General features: G+C 31.9%; 2 protein-coding genes and 1 pseudogene across 2 annotated transcripts; 2 read left to right on the top strand and 1 right to left on the bottom strand.

The window, feature by feature from the left end:
• The first annotated feature begins 2,338 nt into the window (after nucleotides 1-2,338).
• LOC106344643 lies at nucleotides 2,339-9,045 on the top strand (annotated as a pseudogene).
• Nucleotides 9,046-11,335: 2,290 nt separating this feature from the next.
• Nucleotides 11,336-12,379, top strand: LOC106343215 (glycine cleavage system H protein 3, mitochondrial-like). The gene is made up of 4 exons (XM_013782370.1): nucleotides 11,336-11,574; nucleotides 11,686-11,774; nucleotides 11,866-12,036; nucleotides 12,120-12,379. The coding sequence occupies exons 1-4, from the start codon at nucleotides 11,463-11,465 to the stop codon at nucleotides 12,246-12,248; spliced, it is 501 nt and encodes a 166-aa protein (XP_013637824.1). The 5' UTR covers nucleotides 11,336-11,462; the 3' UTR covers nucleotides 12,249-12,379.
• On the bottom strand, nucleotides 12,324-13,413 carry LOC106343217. The gene is made up of 2 exons (XM_013782371.1): nucleotides 13,318-13,413; nucleotides 12,324-12,742 (listed from the first exon to the last, which is right to left on the bottom strand). The coding sequence occupies exon 2, from the start codon at nucleotides 12,713-12,715 to the stop codon at nucleotides 12,479-12,481; it is 237 nt and encodes a 78-aa protein (XP_013637825.1). The 5' UTR covers nucleotides 12,716-12,742; nucleotides 13,318-13,413; the 3' UTR covers nucleotides 12,324-12,478.
• Between the last annotated feature and the right edge of the window lie 5,005 nt (nucleotides 13,414-18,418).

Genomic DNA, 18,418 nt, shown 5'->3' with positions numbered 1-18,418 from the left:
TAATAGAAATCCAGTTATAATTGATTTGTTCGATGAAGAAGTACCAGTAAGTATGGACGAATCGTATATTGTTCTACTTGAAGTATCTTATAATTAAATTGTATATTTTTCGATGCATATGTTAATATTAATTAACAAAGAATAGATTCCCTAAACAATTATATTTTTTTTTGCAAACGTAAATCATTAATTTGTAATAGACGTATACACATTATTGATGCTCAAATCTATTTCCTTTTTAGTATGCATCCTCTCAAATATTGATCCATTAACAAGATGAAATTTTAGTTGGACTAAAATTGTATTAAAATTGGAATATCACTTTCACAATATATTCACTATTCATCAAAACATTCATGAATATATATTACAATACTCTAAATATAATAATAAATCAAAACGGATTACATATTGGGTCATCTATCAGTTCAACCGATAACCAGATCTCGGGTTTTAGCGGTTGTTACGAGTTTTACAGAATTTTTAAATAACAGTTAAAAAAAAAAACTAAAATGGATTACATATGAGCCACCGAATTTGCCAATTTAATTGTGGGTCGGGTCGGGTTTCAAAACATTGAATATAATGTCTCATTTGTAATATCTAAGTGTAGATACAATTAAAATACAAATTTATATTAAATAAATTTGGAATGTTTAGAAAATAATCCCGGATCAAAATCTACTCTAGTTATAATTAATTGGTTAGATGCAAGACATGATATAAGGATATAGTTGAGTCATTTAATGAAATGCTTAATGATCAATTTAATAGCAACGACAGTCTTGTAATACCGAAAGAGAATCAAGGAGATATCAAAAAGGGCAATTCTCGTATAGATTTTTTTTTTTTTAGTTTTTGTCACAAAAATAGATCTCAAAAACTAAAATGACCAAAATGGCATTTTTTATTTTGAAAATTTTAATTTTTTTTTAATTTTTAAAATTTGAAATCCTATCCCCAAAACCCCACTCCTCGACTGTAAACCCTAAACCCTAAATTCAAAAACCTAAACCCTAAACCTTAAATCATAAACCCTTAAACTCTATCTCTTAACTCTAAACCCTAATGTCTAGATTAATTAACCCTAGGGGTATAAGTGTATATTTACTTATTTTGATAAAACATTTAAGTCTATTTTGGTTATTTTATTTTTAAGGTCTATATTTGTGACAAAAACATTTTTTAGGTCTATCCTAGGGAATTTCTCTATCAAAAATGGTTTTCTATTAATATTTTAATAGTATAGACTAGATTTTGATCCGTGCTTTCAAAACGCATACATTTTTTATTGAACATTTTGATAAAATACACATGAATCTATAATTGTTTATTAGAAAACAAATAAATTTAAAGTTGTTTTATTATAATGTTTGAATTTCAAGTGTGCTTCCATATCTGATTTAGACCCGTGGTCGAACAAATAGACTTACCAATTCGTACATAACCTGTATTTAGCATATGTTAACATATATAAATTGATACTATTATCAATTTTAAAAATTTATTCAAAGTTTTATATAAGTATAGATATATGAGAATTAATATAGTATAATTTGTTTGTTTAGATCCGTCCTCCAATATTTTTAAAAGATTTTAAATGGTTTAAAACTGGATCTAATTTTTAGTGATAAAAATATATTTGACAATATTTTCCGAGGAATATAATTTTGTTCTGACAAATCCCCCAAAAAATGTTATTGATATGTTAAGTTAAAGAAATTTATACACATTAATAGCTTGTTTGTTAAGATATTTTTTTACATACCTATTTTTTGACAAAAGAAATAAATACTCACATATTTTTTTTAAAAAATGATTTTTTGTCATTACGCATTCGTTTCCTACAAAATTATTAGATTTAAAAATATTTTAATGATGGCTTTACATTCCTATTTATGTTGGTAAGAAATGGCCCATGCCCATTTTTGTTGTAATTTCTGAATTATTTAAAATGAAAGCAGCTAATTGGTTGATTAATATGTGGATAAAAATATTTTTTATAAATACAAATAAAAGAAATGGAATAGCAATGTAAATAATTTTAAAAGGCAAGAGCAGATGTATTATGGATTATGCTTTGATAACTAGACTTTTTGAACATCAAATGATTTGAATGGAATTTAACAATCCTCAAACCAATAACAATGGATTATGGTTAGATTTTAAAAATTCATAAACCAATAACCATGGAATCTTAAAATAATGTAACTCACCTAAAATTTGTTTACCAATAATCCCTCCTTAAATTGTATTGTTGCAGGTTTACGTGATAGTAATGGTCTATTCATCAAATTCACAATGGAGAGAAGAATCCTACATACTCTCGATCGAATACATGGGAGCACCAAAATATTTCAACACGACACAAACAGAAAGAAGTTTTGAAAACAAAGTATCTAAGTGGTCCTTAACTTCTTCTTTGGATGAGATTCAAGATGAAGTATGGACTGAATATACAAAGGTTACAAGTTATACAAGACTATATTATTATACTTTTTCTTTGTATTAACTTTTTAAAAAAATTTTAGGCAAATCCAAGTTGCAAAAAAATTTGTAATGAAATTTTTATAAAATTTGATTATCTCAAAACAATATTCGAAACGAATTTGGCAACTGCCAAAAGTGCAATTGGATTAGGTGATACCACTGATGCTCGAGCAACTAGAGTTGCGGAAACAGAGAAGGAATAACCAACATTATGGTACAGAATTTTCTTTTAGTGTCCAGGAAAATTATGAATCACAATCATCATTTTTGGCAGTCCTTCAAACGCTGTTTTGGAAAAAATCCCACTAAAAAGAGAAAAAAGCTAACTCTCTTCATAATCTGATGATCCATTCATTCAAAAAAAAGGTGTAGTTGAAGCTTGCACTGAGATTAACGCTTTCACTCATAAACTTTTCAATTTGACAGAAGAAAGAGAATCAGCACAAAAACAAGAAGCCGAACAAATTGAAGCAGATAAAAAGAAGAATAACTTATGAGAAGCTATCAAAGAAGTTTCTGATTTGGAGGAACATGTACGTTATGATGCGGTTAAAATGATTCATCAACTAGGAATGAAATATGTATTCATTATCATATCCGTTGATGAACATTATGGTTGGATTAAGCATAATGTCATAGGATTTTGACTTAGTTATTATTTAATATGTTGGATTTTTATTTGTTTTTATCATTTGATGTTGGTTTTATAATCTGGATATTTCACCGTATTATAATATTTTTATAATGAAATTTGTGGAATGGCCGCCGTGGAAGAAGCATGGTCGTCCGCAGGAGACACCCATTGCGAATGAAGGCACCTGGGGAGAAAGTTCCGAGCCGTTCAAGTGTGAGATCCTTGTTCAGATGGTGCAGAAGCCTCGCTCAATCCAATAATACACTAAGGAGTTCCTGGATAAGGCCAAGAAGTACAAGCCGAAGCCTGCTAAGGAGTGCTGACGGTTGTATAAGGCGGGACTCCATAGGGACATTCGGGGAGAGCTGATGATTCCATGGAACCTCTGTAGTTTTCCGTAGTGGCAAGGATGGCAGGGGCAGGCATTTTAGAAAATGAGTGAATTTTTGAACGAGATGTTGATGTCTCGAGCTATGAACCAGAACAGGATCCATCAGAAGATTCACAATGGGAGGATTATCTAGAACTGTCAGCTAGAGGTGCCCGCGTGTTTGGTCCTGGATTTGAAGCAAATCTTTATTTACTTGTTATTTTTTTAAACGAGATCTTTTAGCAGAGTCAATGTCGTATTAAGTGCTCCACTTGATTGTGTGTGCTTGATGTTCCTTGGGTTATGGATGTTAAAACCGAAGCCTGAAGATTGGAATTCGGGGTGAATTCCGATTAACAGAGGGAGAATTGTAACATCTCAAAACCCATCACAAAAAAAAAAAATCTTGGGTTTAAGGGAAAGCATGTCAGGTTATGGTCTGTTAGGGTTAAACCTAAGTTTCCCCTTCCTTTTTCTTATAAATAGGTCTCGTTCCCCTCTTCTCCCATCAGAAAAACCAGAGCAAAGCCTTGCAGAGATTTCTCGGAGATAGGAAACCATAGCCATCAAGACCTTTTTCTCTTTCTCTCGTCGCGCCTCTCTCTGTCTCTTCCCCAGCCGACATCTCTCTACATCCTCACTGTCCAAGCTGCCAGAGCTCCACCGCGAGAGCCAGCATCGTTCCCAAGTCACCAACGAGGCGTTGTGGCTGTTCGTCGCTTGTCTCTTGTTTCGTTGATCCGTTGTCTTTAGATCTATTCAGATTGAGATCCAGGTGAGGTGACTCGAATCCAGTTTTCTTTTATGTTCATGTATCTTGTTGAATGAGTAATTAGGATCATGTTGCATAAGAACACCTATACTGTTTAAAGGACCTAATGGACTGACTTGTGTTGACAAGATTGATTGATTGTTTGTATGGATCGATTGAGGGACTGATTGCTAAGATTTCTTGATTGATTGTATGAACGACCTAATTTGCTAGGCAGATTGAATGAGTAGGATAATGGATAACTTGTTACCTGAACCAGACAGATGAATGCTAACTATATGTATATTGAATGTGAACTAGATTGAGTGTTACACCGAGAATGGGTGACGTATGGAAATGAAAGAATGTGATTAAAAAGGAAATGAGGGTCTAGACAGGAAACACAGTTTGTGGCAGTAACACGGGATATGATTAGTGGTGCCGGTAAGATCGAGTCACGCCGAGTCTTTCCAGGAAGTGATCAGCCTACGCAGGGTGGACCGCATCCGGGTTTTGGATGGTGAGCATACAGGGAGAGTGATCACATAGGGATGCCGCAATGGGGGATCAATATTTGACCCTGGAGCGTGCGGTAGGTCCTAGAGTTCTAGGTTGCTTGGAGTCATAATTATGTGTGTGGTGATGACTGCGTTCATTATATTGTTTTGATTGCATTAAAATGCTAGTTGTTAGTGGCTAGTCAGTTCTCATTTCATATTGAACAGTATAGAGGTTCATGTTGGGAGGCTGGTTTGGAACCGCTTCACTGAGTAACCCATTTCTTCATACCCTCCCTTTCGTTTCCTTTGTGTGGAGGACTGTAAGTAGAAGTGACGGAAATGGTTGGGGTGGTGAAATTGTACAGAAATAAACGCATCATGAATCTTTGGGACTAGTAACGGAACACGCAAAATTTCCGTTGTTTAAATATGTGTCTTTAACTCCGCTTTCGGTAACCCAGATTAATGTTGGAGGAGGCGGGAGTTGACTAATGCAACAGTAAGAACATCATGGAAAACAAGTCCAACCCTCGTTTCAATCAGATCTATACTATTATTTGAGAAGTAAATTTGATGATTTGTCATGCTTTACATAATTTTAGGCTTAATCATATTTTATGATTAATTATTAATTTTAATAAATAATTTTAGTGATTTAGCTTATAAATTATTATTATCTTCAGAATTACTACAAATACTAATGAAAATATCATAGTTAAATTTATATTATAATTATTTATTAATATTAAAATATTATATATATGTTTATATAATATTTGGTTACTAATACTAAACCGATTATCTTAATATATATATATATATATATATATATATATATATATATCACATAAGATAGATTAAATCATATATTTTAAGATAAATTTCTTAGGACAATCAAAATCACTCATTGTAATAATTTCTGAAAAATATTGGCAAAAATTCAAAAATACCTATAATATTATTTGTGAAGTGAATTTTTGTCCTCACGTTAAAATTTAGAGTGTTTAAAGTTTTTACTACACTTAATAAATAATTAAATTAGATTTGTTATATATAATTACCCATAAATTAAAAGCAAATTTTTCATGAATTTGATTATCATCATTATCTAAAAAGATTCTATATTATGTTATCCAAAAAATATTTTACATCATAATCTTTTGAATATTTTAAAAATAAATATAAATCCATGTATATAGTTTATGTATATATGAATATATTCAAGTTTATTTTACGTAATAAAAATATTTTAATAAATAACTGTATCGTGTATAATTTTATTAATATTTAATTAATTATTAAATATTTCAAAAGCATGAAATTAATTTATTTTAATAGTTTTTGAATTGATAATATATCTATTTAGAATTTTTGTAAAATTGTTAAATCCGCAAGTGCGGATAAAACACCTTGTTAATTTATGAACATAAATATTATGTTCTGATAATTGATATGTAGAGAAACCAAACATAATGGAAAGCACTAGCATATAACCTGAGTTCAAAGTGAAAACATGTAAATCCAATGGAATAGAACTTCCTAGTTACGAAAAGAAGATGGATCAAAATTCAAAACCAGAGAAACAAATAATAAGTGCACTAGAGTGACTAGGGCTGGGCATATGATCCGAACCCAAAAACCCGAACCAAACTCGGTCCGATAAAACCGGTTCGGGTCGGGTTCATATCCTCTTCAAAAACCGAATGGAGCCAATTATTTGCTACTGTCGGGTTATGGGTCGGTTCAGGTTTAAACCGAGGAACCGATTGATTACATCCGAAACCCGATAATCACTTAACCCTAATCCCCTTTTCCCCTTTCGATTTTCATATCCCTTGAGCAATAAGGAGAATCTCTCCGAAATCTCGAAGACATTTCCTAAATCTCGATTTCCCCTAGATATTCTCACTGAATTCGTTTCCTAACTCCGATTATCGGATATCTCCATCGATTCTCCTAACTGATTTTCCTCGGTTGAAACTGAAACCCTAAGTCTACGATCCTATAAATGGGTCTTCTATCATCATCATCTCTTCCATCACAAAGCTCTAGCAATCAATCAAAACCTTTGATTCAAAGGTACTCCTTATTAAGATTACTCGATTCTTATCTTCAAGTTTATTGCTTTCGGGTTTTTGGGTATCAGTTGTATTTTAGGGGAAATCAATTTTTTTGTTTGTTTTTTTGTGGTAAAAATCAAGTCTTATATTTTGTTTCGTCTCAATCAAGCATCAAGAGTTTTCTTAGATGTTTTATATGCCTAGTTGTTGTCTTGTTTGATGATCTTAGTCGTAGATGTTGTTGTTGCTTGTACGGGTTCTAATATGACTAGTTGCTGTTTGCTTCTACTTGTGATGTTACGTCGTTTGTAGCGTACATAAACCATATATTATCAAGTACTATGTGTTCTTGTTCCGTAGATGTTGTTGTTACTTGTTCTCTTATATTATCAATGACTTGGTTTGTTTTGATGTTACTGACTGAATATTTTTTTCATTTTCTTGCAGATGGTTTCGTCATCCTCCAAAATCCCACACACTAATGAAGAAACAATGGATGTTGAAGTAAAATTTGAAGAAGAGTGCCAAGGGAAGTCCAATGATGCCAACACAACACCTGGAGTATCTTCACAGTCGAGGAAGGTGAAGAAAGTTGTGGTGCCAAGGTCTGGTGTGTGGAAGCATTACACCAGAACCAAAGACAGTCGTGACAAGTGAATTTGTCACTATTGTCAGAAGTCCTTCTCCTGTGCTAGCAAATCAGGAACATCAAACCTCTAGAAGCATCTGACGATCTGCAAGGAGTACCAATCATGGTTAACCAGTCAAGGGAAGGATCAAACTAAGATTAATACTGAAGGCTATCTGAAGTCATCAAGGGTCTCAGAGCTGGTTTTCAGAGAAGCCTCTAACTAGTTGATTGTGTTAGGTGAGTTGCCTCTTTCATTTATTGATAGTGTGGCTTGGAAAACCTTCTGCAAAAAGGTAAAATCGTATAATCTCTTATCCATTTACATTTCTGTAATGTAAGTCTAACTTTTCTTCTCTTAACTTGCAAGTTAACCTTTACAAGCCTCACTCGAGGAGGACTGCTACTCGAGACATTGTTGAGATGTTCGTGAGGAAGAAGACAGCTTTGAAGAACATGCTTCGCACAACGAAGCAAAGAGTGTCACTTACTACTGACATTTGGGTTTCTCAAGTTACAGGTAATGGTGTGTCTGATTATTTACTTGTCTATAGAATTTAAACATTTTTAGTAACCTGTTTTTTTTCTTTTCATGGTTAACAGGTGCTAGTTGTATGGTAATAACAGTCCATTTCATTGACGCTTCATGGCAGCTCAAGAAGCTCATCCTTGGCTTTAAGTACGTGATGGACCATAAAGGTCAGACCATATCTACTGTCCTCTAAGAGTGTTTAGCTGAATGGGGAATCGAGAGAGTCTTTTGCATTACAGTAGATAATGCTACTGCTAATATGTCTGCCATTAGGAGATTCCATACGCAATTTAGAGAGGTTGGCCCTGATGCTCTAGTTTTGGATGGCAATTTCTTGCACATGAGGTGCTCTGCTCATATCATTAATTTTGATTGCTAAGAAGGGTTTGACCGAGGTAGGAGAGAATGTGTTAGCCATTAGGAATGCAGTTCAATACGTTCGTTCTTCAACAACTAGGCTGAATGCGTTTGATCTGAGAGTCACTAGTGGGAGAATGAGCCGCGGTAGCTTGCCAATGGATATTAAGATGAGATGGAACTCAACCTTCCTCATGCTGTCTAGAGCTCTACAATTTAGAGTTGCATTTGATAAGATGGAAGCTGAAGATAGATTGTATAATGACTATTTCTTGGAGATGGATAATGGGGTTAAAAGGTGTGGACCGCCTGCTTTGAGAGACTGGAGTGCTGGGAAGAAGCTGAATAGATTTTTGGTAATCTTCTACAACAGCACTTTGGTTGTTTCTGCCTCATCGAAGGTAAACTCGTACAAGTGCTATGGTGAGATTGTGACCATAGAAAGAAATCTCACTGCACTAGCCAACAGTTTCGATCCTGAGCTGAAGGTTAAAGCATCGGAGATGTTGCACAAGTTTCTGAAGTACCGGGATGGTATCAAGAGTGTAAACAGGATGCTGATCTTAGCCACGATTTTTTTATCCCAGGAAGAAGATGCAATTCGCGAAGCTTTGCTTTGAGAAACTCTATGAGAAGGACAGCTTGGAGTCTAAGGAAATGCTACAGTCTGTTGGTGATCTTCTCAAGAAGGGCATGTTCACTGAGTACAACACTCGTTTCTGAGGGTCATGTGGACAATTCTCTCAGGCAAATCAAACATCATCTTCTCAGCCGACTCAAGAGTCTCAAGATCAGGGCACATGGTTGAAGATTTTGGTTATGAGAGGATGGATTGTATGTACAAGGAGCTAGTTGCTGAAAAAGGAGAGGATACACGGGATGAACTAGAAGTGTATTTGAAGGAGCCAGTTGAAAACCCAAAGCTCATAATTGGTATTGACTACGACATTCTTTCTTGGTGGAAGGTTCACAAGATGAAGTTCCATGTTCTTGCAGAAATGGCTAGAGATCTCCTCGCTATGCAAGTGTCCTCAGTGGCATCAGAAAGTGCCTTCAGCACAAGTGGTAGGATCTTGGAACCATATCGCAGCTGTCTAACAAATTACATGATAGAAGTCCTCATGTGTACTGAGCAATGGATGCATGTTGACATCAAGCTGAGTGAACAAGTCAGAACAAACGAACAAATGCTTGCTGAAGTTGAGATGCTTGATCGACTTGAGAAAGGTTTGAAATGTTTCTTCACTTTTGCTTCTTCACATTTGCTTCTTTTCAATAACTATTGCAATGTATGTGTAACTCCCTCTTTTCTGGTTATCTGTTTCAGAGTTTCAAGCCCAACGTCTTGAAGATTGAAGTTTTAAATTCGTGGTTGAAGGTTGAAGATGATGCTTGCAATTGAAGCTAGAAGTTTTATTGAGTTTTTGGTTTTTAATTTCATTGAATAATATGTTTCTCATTGGTTTTAGTTTTGGCTTTAGCTTTCTTTGAATTCTCTCATTTGTTTTGCTTTACTTATAATCAATAAAGATGCTTGGCTTTCGTTTCAAACTTGTATCATTTCATAGTTTGTTTTCTTTGGTCAGTGATGAAATTGGTGCTTTTTCTTATTTACTTGTATTGCAAGTTACAGTTTATATAGATTTGTATTGGTTACATGTAGTACAAACGATATACTCAAGAACCGAAAATCCATTTGAAACCAAAACCCGATAGCATTTCGGGTTATATCAATATCAAAATAATCTACCAACTCCGACCCGAACCGAAGAGCACCCGAACCGATCTCAAACTGAAGTTTTGAATTATCCGAATGGGGCTGATTTTTGGTAACCATGAAAACCCAAACACGATATAAACATAACCGACACCCGAATAGTACCCGGTTGCCCAGCCCTAAGAGTGACTTATACATTATCTGATACAAGAAATTCAAAGCTGAGTCTAGGTTTATTTTCTTTTTCCTTTTGCGACAAGTAATTAGGCAAAACGTAGAAGGATTTTCCATGTTTAAACTTTTCCTACAACACTGACAGAGCCGGTATACGGAGAGGCTTGACGTCGGTCTAATCTAGTTTTTTTTTTCTTGTTTCAACTATCCCCTATACATTATTTGTGAAGTGATTTCGGACATGTCATCTCCATAATCACTCTCACCAAAAAAATGTGATATAGCATACTAAAATTGATGACATGGCTTATGGTTAAAAGTGACATGGACAACTACATTTAATGTTAATTTCAATTTTTGGTAACTTTCGATAATATGGTAATAACACATAAATCATCACTAAAACAAATCTATTCAAATATGTCATTAAATAATATGACAAGGGAAATATAAAAGATTATAAAATTTCGAAATAGTATTTAAATATATTTTTATAATCATTAAAATTTTATTATTAAAAAATATTTTCAAAATGTTATACAATCTTTTTTTAAAAAAAAATAAAATTTTAAATGTAATATCATTTGTTTATTTTTGATATCTACAAATTTTAGGAATTAATTTTAATTTTTTAATTTTGATAATTATAAAAAAAAAATTATATCAATTTTACTGTTTTTAAGTAATTTAATTTATCTTAACCAAAATAAATAAATGAAAATCTATGTAAATTATAGTTTTAAATATAACTTAAATATAATTTAAAATAAATCAAATTATTTATTTTAGTTCTATGTTTAGCTAAATTAGTATTTAATATTTTTATTAAAATATTATTTTAAAATAATAAAATCTAAAATATTAACAAATTTTCATTTTTAAATATAAAATTTTATCACTGCACATGGTGCAGGAAAACACCTAGTCAATCCAAAAATATAATGTCATGCATTAATTTACTAAAACGCCAACAAGTTCCAATATTGATACAATAAACCCAATTATTTGTTCCTTTTTAAACATTTCCCCTCCAAAAGGACTATAACTGAAACCTTCTGAATTGTGGTGAAGGTTAGGGTCACATTTTTCTTGACGATGACATTAAGATGAGGCCTTCGTTTTCTGCCATACATCTAAAAGATAGAAAGCACAAAAGTTAATAAAATCCACTAAGACCTCTCTTTACCATTTTCCCACTTTCTTTTGAGCAATAAAACAGAACGAAAACAAGAAAGAAACCAGAACCAAAATGGCACTGAGAATGTGGGCTTCCTCTACAGCAAACGCTCTCAAGCTCTCTTCTTCTGCCTCCAAATCTCATCTCCTTCCAGCTTTCTCCATCTCTAGATGCTTCTCCTCAGGTAAAAAAAAACAACAACATCATCATCCTTGTACACAACTTGTGTGTTGCATTGCTCTTGTTTTAGGACTCTTTTATCTTAAAAGTATTGGTTGGTGTTTTGGGTTTGAAGTGTTGGAAGGACTTAAATATGCAAATTCACATGAGTGGGTGAAACATGAAGGCTCAGTGGCTACTATTGGCATCAGTGACCATGCCCAGGTAACAAAAACCAGAGCTCATCAGAGAACTAGTTTAGATCAGATACTTTCTGAAAATAGAGATTATAATAAAAATGTTTGATGATGTGCAGGATCATTTAGGAGAAGTTGTGTTTGTGGAGCTGCCTGAAGAAAAAAGTTCAGTGACCAAAGAGAAAAACTTTGGAGCCGTGGAAAGTGTTAAGGCAACAAGTGAGATTATATCTCCAATCTCTGGTGAAGTAATCGAGGTTAACACAAAGCTCGCTGATTCACCTGGCTTGGTAAGTTTTTTTTTTCATCTGAACAGCTAAATGAAGTGCGTGGTGCGTATCAAAACTTATATGTTGGTTTTTCATTTGAGTAGATCAACTCAAGCCCTTACGAAGATGGATGGATGATAAAGGTGAAACCAAGCAACCCTGCAGAGCTGGAATCCTTGATGGGTCCAAAGGAATACACCAAGTTCTGCGAAGAGGAAGACGCTGCTCACTAGGGTTTCTTCGTCTTTCCCAGTCCTCTGTATCAAATTTGTATCTCTGTAATACTGTTTTGGTTAAAAATCATTCGATGAGTCTCAAGAGAGCTTTAACTAAGAATAACACAGAGAAGAAAAACTTTCGTCAATTTTCAATCATATATAGTTGAAGAGGGTCTAACTTTCAAACAAAACCAAAGTCGTCTGCATGAGAAAGGAAAAGACTTTGATCTGTACAATTACTCCTATCAGACAGCTACAGCTGGTGAGGGTGAGGGTGAAGGTGACTCGTCGTAGGAGATGGAAATCAGCTCAGACCTGAGCTTTTCCGCATCTTCAGAGTTTCTTTTAGTGACGACTCCGTTTGTTGGTTTCACATCAGAGGTCGTTACAGACTCTTGCTCCTCTTCAGGTGAAGTGTAGGAGATGGCAATGAGAGACTCACGTGCTTCTTCTTGAGAGATATTGTTACTCGGTTGTTCCATCAAACAATCAATGCCTTCACACGCTTTCTGCATATATTTTTTTTAGCAGAGAAACCGAACACATACTTGTCAATGTAATAGAAACACAATTTACATTACACAAAACCCGATCCGTTCCAAAGCTAACTAGAAAGAAAGTCTTGACCAAAAGAAATGAAGAAATTACATAGAAGCTTAAGACAGAACATATGTTAAAAGGTCAACGCTTTACATTTCATATAACGAATCAATCACTAACAAACCAAGCGTATAACCTAAACCTAGAAACAAAGCCCTAAAACTCCGTTGACCGAGTCAAAATTTAACCCCCAAATATAAAGTCAACGCAATTTATTTATTTTTTTCGTAATTTTTTTTCCATGCGATGTTATCGGAGGGAATCAGTAAATCAAAAACATATTAACAAAAAGAATTATCCAAATTCTATCTTTCCCTCCGAACAAATCTCTCCTTGTTCTCGCAGGGAAAAATAGTATTGAGCAATAATCCGATACAATTGATTATAAACACAAGTGCGAAAGGAAGAAAAAACAGAAAAAGGAGATCGATGAAACTGAGGAAGGACGAAAGGGACGGAGAAGCTGAGGAAGAGAGAAACGTACCTCTTTGTTTCGTACTACGGCAATTCTAAACGCAGACAAAAAAAAAATTAGATAACTGGTTTTTATTGGCCATTTTTTTTGACCAAATTATATTCTTTGCCAGCTAATTCCCACGTCGATAAACTTTATTCAATTACCAAGCGGGTTTTTTTTATTCTAGATTTTAGCATTCAATCTTCTTATCAATAGACTTTTCTGGATAACTGAGTTTGATTTTAGCATACTATTCTTTTGACATGCTATACTTTCACATTATTGCCCCCAATTTGTTACCACCAAAAACTGATTTATTTTTTAAAGTTATTATAATTCATAATAAATGTATAGATTTTTTAGTGTTCAGTGTAATCAAGTCTAGATTTGATATGTAGAAAAAAGTTTGGATACGTGAGAAATCAACAATGGTTATAATTGGAAAAAATAATTATAGCAATCAGATAAGATTGAAAAATATAGGATATGTAAAATAATATGACAAGGCTGAGAAAAATATGTAAATCCGAAGAACATATCTAATCCGATCCGGAAAACATAGTATTGAACTTGTATCAACATTGGTTAAATATTCAAACGGTTTCAAAATTTTGGTATCTAGAGATTCGGAATCGAACATGATCTGAACCAAAATATTTTGGGTACCCATTTGTATCTGAAATAGATTAATAAACTTAAGTATATTGATTATTTTAAAATTTAGTATATATAAAAATATTCAAAATATATAAGATATTTTGACATTGTCCAAATACTTGAAAGTATATACATATAGTTAAAAATAAATGTATAAAATAGCTAAAAAATACTCAAAACATCAAAAATAGTTGAAATATCTATTGATTCGCTATCCAAATATTCAATCCAAACAAATTTATATGTTAAAAATAAGTATTTTGGTATACATTATTCAAATTTATTGGTAAAAATTTATGTTTTTTATATTTTGAGAAATTTAAAATAGGGTCCCCTTTAAAGCATATAATGAATTATAAATTTTTTAAAAATAATTTAAACCAATTATCCGAATCTGAACCGAACCCGAAAGATACGAAACGAATTGAAACCAAAATTTATAAAAAAGTGAATGAAGCTGAAATCTTAATTCCAAAAATTTTAAACCTTAATAAATCTGAATCGAACCCGAATGGTTACCGGAACATCTACCCTAAGAATAGGAAATTTTTTTTTTGTATTTATGTTTTCATTTTTTTTTGTCAATTTGCATTTATGTTTTCACTAGGTGAAGATAGCATTAATTTTAATAAAACTAAAAATATACGTTTCTATAAAAGAATAGTCAATTTAGATCTATAAGGGAATTACGGATAGAAGTCAATTATATTCACGTAGGATCGAATCAACACTTAACCCTGTCATTCAATATCGTGTTCCAGCTTTTCCTTTGTATGTGCGCTTGACAACTTGTGATATGTATCTAACTTCATGAAAATCAACAATGATGGTGCTATAGCAAATGAAAAATAGATTAAATAATCAAAATTAGGTGCACGGTGCGAACATGAATTCGATTAGTATAAAATTATATATATATATATATATATATATATATATATTTATATATTTATATATTTATATAGTACATAGTTGTCACTTATATTTTTTTGTATACTTAATTGTCACTTATATAAATCCTCCATATATTAATTGAGGAACATTCGAAAAGATGTTACCTCAATTTTGTAATAATTAAAAAAAAACTCTTGCTTATGTGTCAATCAATTAGATAGTTAATTAATCATACGTGTCAGCCTCATATTAAAATTGAAAAACATATTGGGCCAATTCGATTTTTATATCTCACTAGAAATATTTAATACCAACTATGTGATATTATATGATATTAATTAAAGCAATGTGGTTATTTATTATATATTATTTCCTTAAATAAAACCTACAGAATTACCTAATGTGATTATGATATATATAGTAATTAATGATTTTAAATAATGATTTGCTAATAATCTGCATGCTTTCTATCATTTTTGTTTAATTTTTTTACTGTTAAAATAAATTACACAATTACATTAATCATATATTAAAAATTTAGATTTTTTTGTATATGTTGTATTTTGAATTTTTCAAAACGAGTATAAATTACTAAAACTATTAAAAGTGTCACATAAACTTTTGTGATTAATATTTAAATTTTTTTCTATAATAAGATACAATGATAACAAAATCATATAAATAAATAATTTTATTTTAATAGGTGTTTATGTTAATATATATAAATATATATATATACTTCATATCGTTTAAATTTAATTATATATCATATACGGTAGATAAAATTTATTGTTTTGATTTATTTATTCTAAAATGGTTGTGAATAAACAAGAGCGGTCATTTGATTTATATGTGCAAGTCAATTTATTACATAATAGTAACTGATTTTTTAGTTATTTCACATATAATTATTATTTTATTATTTCATATTATGCAGAAAAATATAAAATAAGTATTTATTCTGCACAAGACGCAGATTTTAACCTAAGTATGTATTTCTTTAATAATTTTGAATCTTAAACATTTTCTAAATTTCAGGCCAAAATAAAAGAAAAAAAATGAGAATAAACTCAAAAATCAATATTTATATCGAGCGATAACCAAAATGACACAAAAAAGGAGAAAAATATCGAAGATAGATAGGATTGACATGTGAACGTAAACTTTTCATAACCATAATTAACTTTTAAATTACTAAATCATGATATAAAACCGAGTTCACATAGTTTCATTGTAACCAAATAGCAGGCATGAGATTTTTTGACCTAAACTTTAGGTTTTTATGGGATAAATAATTTTTTGACCTAAAATATTTTTAAAAATGGGATCAGTGCATTAGTAAACAAATGATGTAATTTACAAAAAAAAATTTAAGAAATTTTTTAAGGGCCAAGTATATTAATTCGATCAATAATATTATTTTTTTTCTATACGATATTTCTTAAATAATTTTAATATTAATTTATCCTGCACAAGGCATAGGTCTTATCCTAGTTATACTATATTTAAAGATATAACATCAATAGTCCATTATATATGGATGCTGTTAATCATGCATGTACTTATTAAAACTTAATTTATAAATTGATATTCGTAATGCTTATCTAAAAAACGTAAAGTATATATGGATGCTGTTAATCATGCATGTACACATTCTCTTTTTTTTTTGCTAACATTTGGTGCATTATATTAAAAGGTGGCAAGAGTTTATTACAAACACTCTAGTGCTTTCACGTTAGTAAAACCCCAAAATAAAACCCCATGACAAGAATCAAATGAGTAACGTGTACATATTCTCACGTTCACTTTCACCCTCATTCTCATTTTCACCTTCAATTTCGTCTTCACCGTCAAAGTTCTCTTTCACATAGTATTGATAAAAATCTTAAAATCTCTCTTACTTACATTCATTGTCTCAATCTCATCCTTACCCTTATCCTTATCCTCATTCTCATGTTATCTCAGTCTCACGTTATCTCACTCTCATGAAATTTTTTGCAGAGCATTGTTTTTGTACTAGACCACTATCATTTTGCGGTGAAAAAATGTGTCTAGAGCAAAAATGAAAAAAGGAAACTGAGTTGGTGAAATTTTAAGAAAACCAAGCAACACTTGATTAGTTCAATCTTGTGTTTGTAGAAATAATTTTTGCAGTATACATTCATCATATCAACAACAAATCAACCTCATTAACTCTCTTACTCTCGTTCTCATTCTTATCACCACATTCACCCCACTCCAACCCTCACTCTGTTTTTCACTCTTATCCTTACTTTTACCCTCACTCTCACACTTACAATCACTCTCACTCTCATCCGCAGCCTCATAATCACTTTGATAAGTCTCACCCTCACTCTCACCCTCACTCTCATTGTCACACTCACCATCACCTCCACCCTTACATCACTCACACTCTCATCCTCACCATCACCCTCAGTCTCGCTTTTACTCACACGCACGCCTACATCCCAAACCTCACCTTCAAAGTTCTCTCATATAGTATTTGATCAAATGATCTCAAGATCTCTCTCTCTCTCTCTATATATATATATATAGACATATATTACTTATATTAACTCTCTTACTCTCACACTCATCCTCACCATCATTCTCATCCTCACACTCTCACTTTTATTTTCACCCTCATCTTCATTCTCATTCTCACTCTCATCCTCATTGATGTACCCAAATATCTACCTGCATTACTCACCTTCATTCTCACTTTCACACTCACACTCACACTATACTCATATTCAAATTCATTCTCACACTTACAGTCACTCTCACCTTTGTCTTAACTCTGATCACTCTACTTTTACTCTCATTCTCACATATACTATCACCTCCATCCTCACCTTCACTCATATTTATCCTCATCCCCACCATCACCTTTACTCTCATTCACATCCACACCCTAACCTTCAAATCTCTCTCTCTCTCTCTCACTCTCTCTCTCTCTACATCGGTGTTTATATCAGTTAAATTTAATTATAAACAATTATTATTTAGATTTATTTACCATAAAATAATTGTAAATAGTAATGATTATTTAAATTTATATGTCCGCACTAATTTAGTTATATATGTAATAGTCACTTTCCCTTTCAATAATTCAATATAAGTAAAAAATGGAAATAAATAAGAATACATGCATGAAATTGTATGTATATACAACGTTCATCCCGCGCAAGGCGCATATCTTAATCTAGTTAATTAATATAAGTTCATCTGGTACATAACTAATGAACTATTTAGAATTACGAAAATTTAAAATATTTTGAATTAATAAAATTTGTAACTATTTGAATTTTATTCTAAACGTAAATCATATTAAACCGATATGTATTACGTAAATAATTTCCAGAATTGTCTGTATTTTCTTGAATGGTATATATTTTATTTTAAATACCTATTTTTATTTAACATACTATATTTTATTTATCTATTGTTTATCCTGAAACTTAAACTTTGTTTATATGTAATTTTTTGCATCCAACATATTTTATTTTATATATCTATTTTCATATTCATATATATTATTCTTATGCTTCTTATTCTTAATCATAATATTTTTTAT

The sequence above is a fragment of the Brassica oleracea genome, chromosome C5 (assembly GCF_000695525.1).
Source record: "Brassica oleracea var. oleracea cultivar TO1000 chromosome C5, BOL, whole genome shotgun sequence".
In the NCBI taxonomy this organism is placed as follows: Eukaryota; Viridiplantae; Streptophyta; class Magnoliopsida; order Brassicales; family Brassicaceae; genus Brassica; species Brassica oleracea.
The sequence above is the reverse complement of the archived record's forward strand: the minus strand, read 5'-3'. Positions and strand labels throughout refer to the sequence as shown.

Bases quoted from the DNA above. Each gene is read 5' to 3' on its own strand.
- LOC106343215 (XM_013782370.1), top strand. From the start codon at position 11,463: ATGGCACTGAGAATGTGGGCTTCCTCTACAGCAAACGCTCTCAAGCTC. The intron at 11,575-11,685 runs GTAAAAAAAAAC...TTGGGTTTGAAG, and splicing joins CTCTAGATGCTTCTCCTCAG to TGTTGGAAGGACTTAAATAT. The intron at 12,037-12,119 runs GTAAGTTTTTTT...TCATTTGAGTAG, and splicing joins TCGCTGATTCACCTGGCTTG to ATCAACTCAAGCCCTTACGA.
- LOC106343217 (XM_013782371.1), bottom strand. From the start codon at position 12,715: ATGGAACAACCGAGTAACAATATCTCTCAAGAAGAAGCACGTGAGTCT.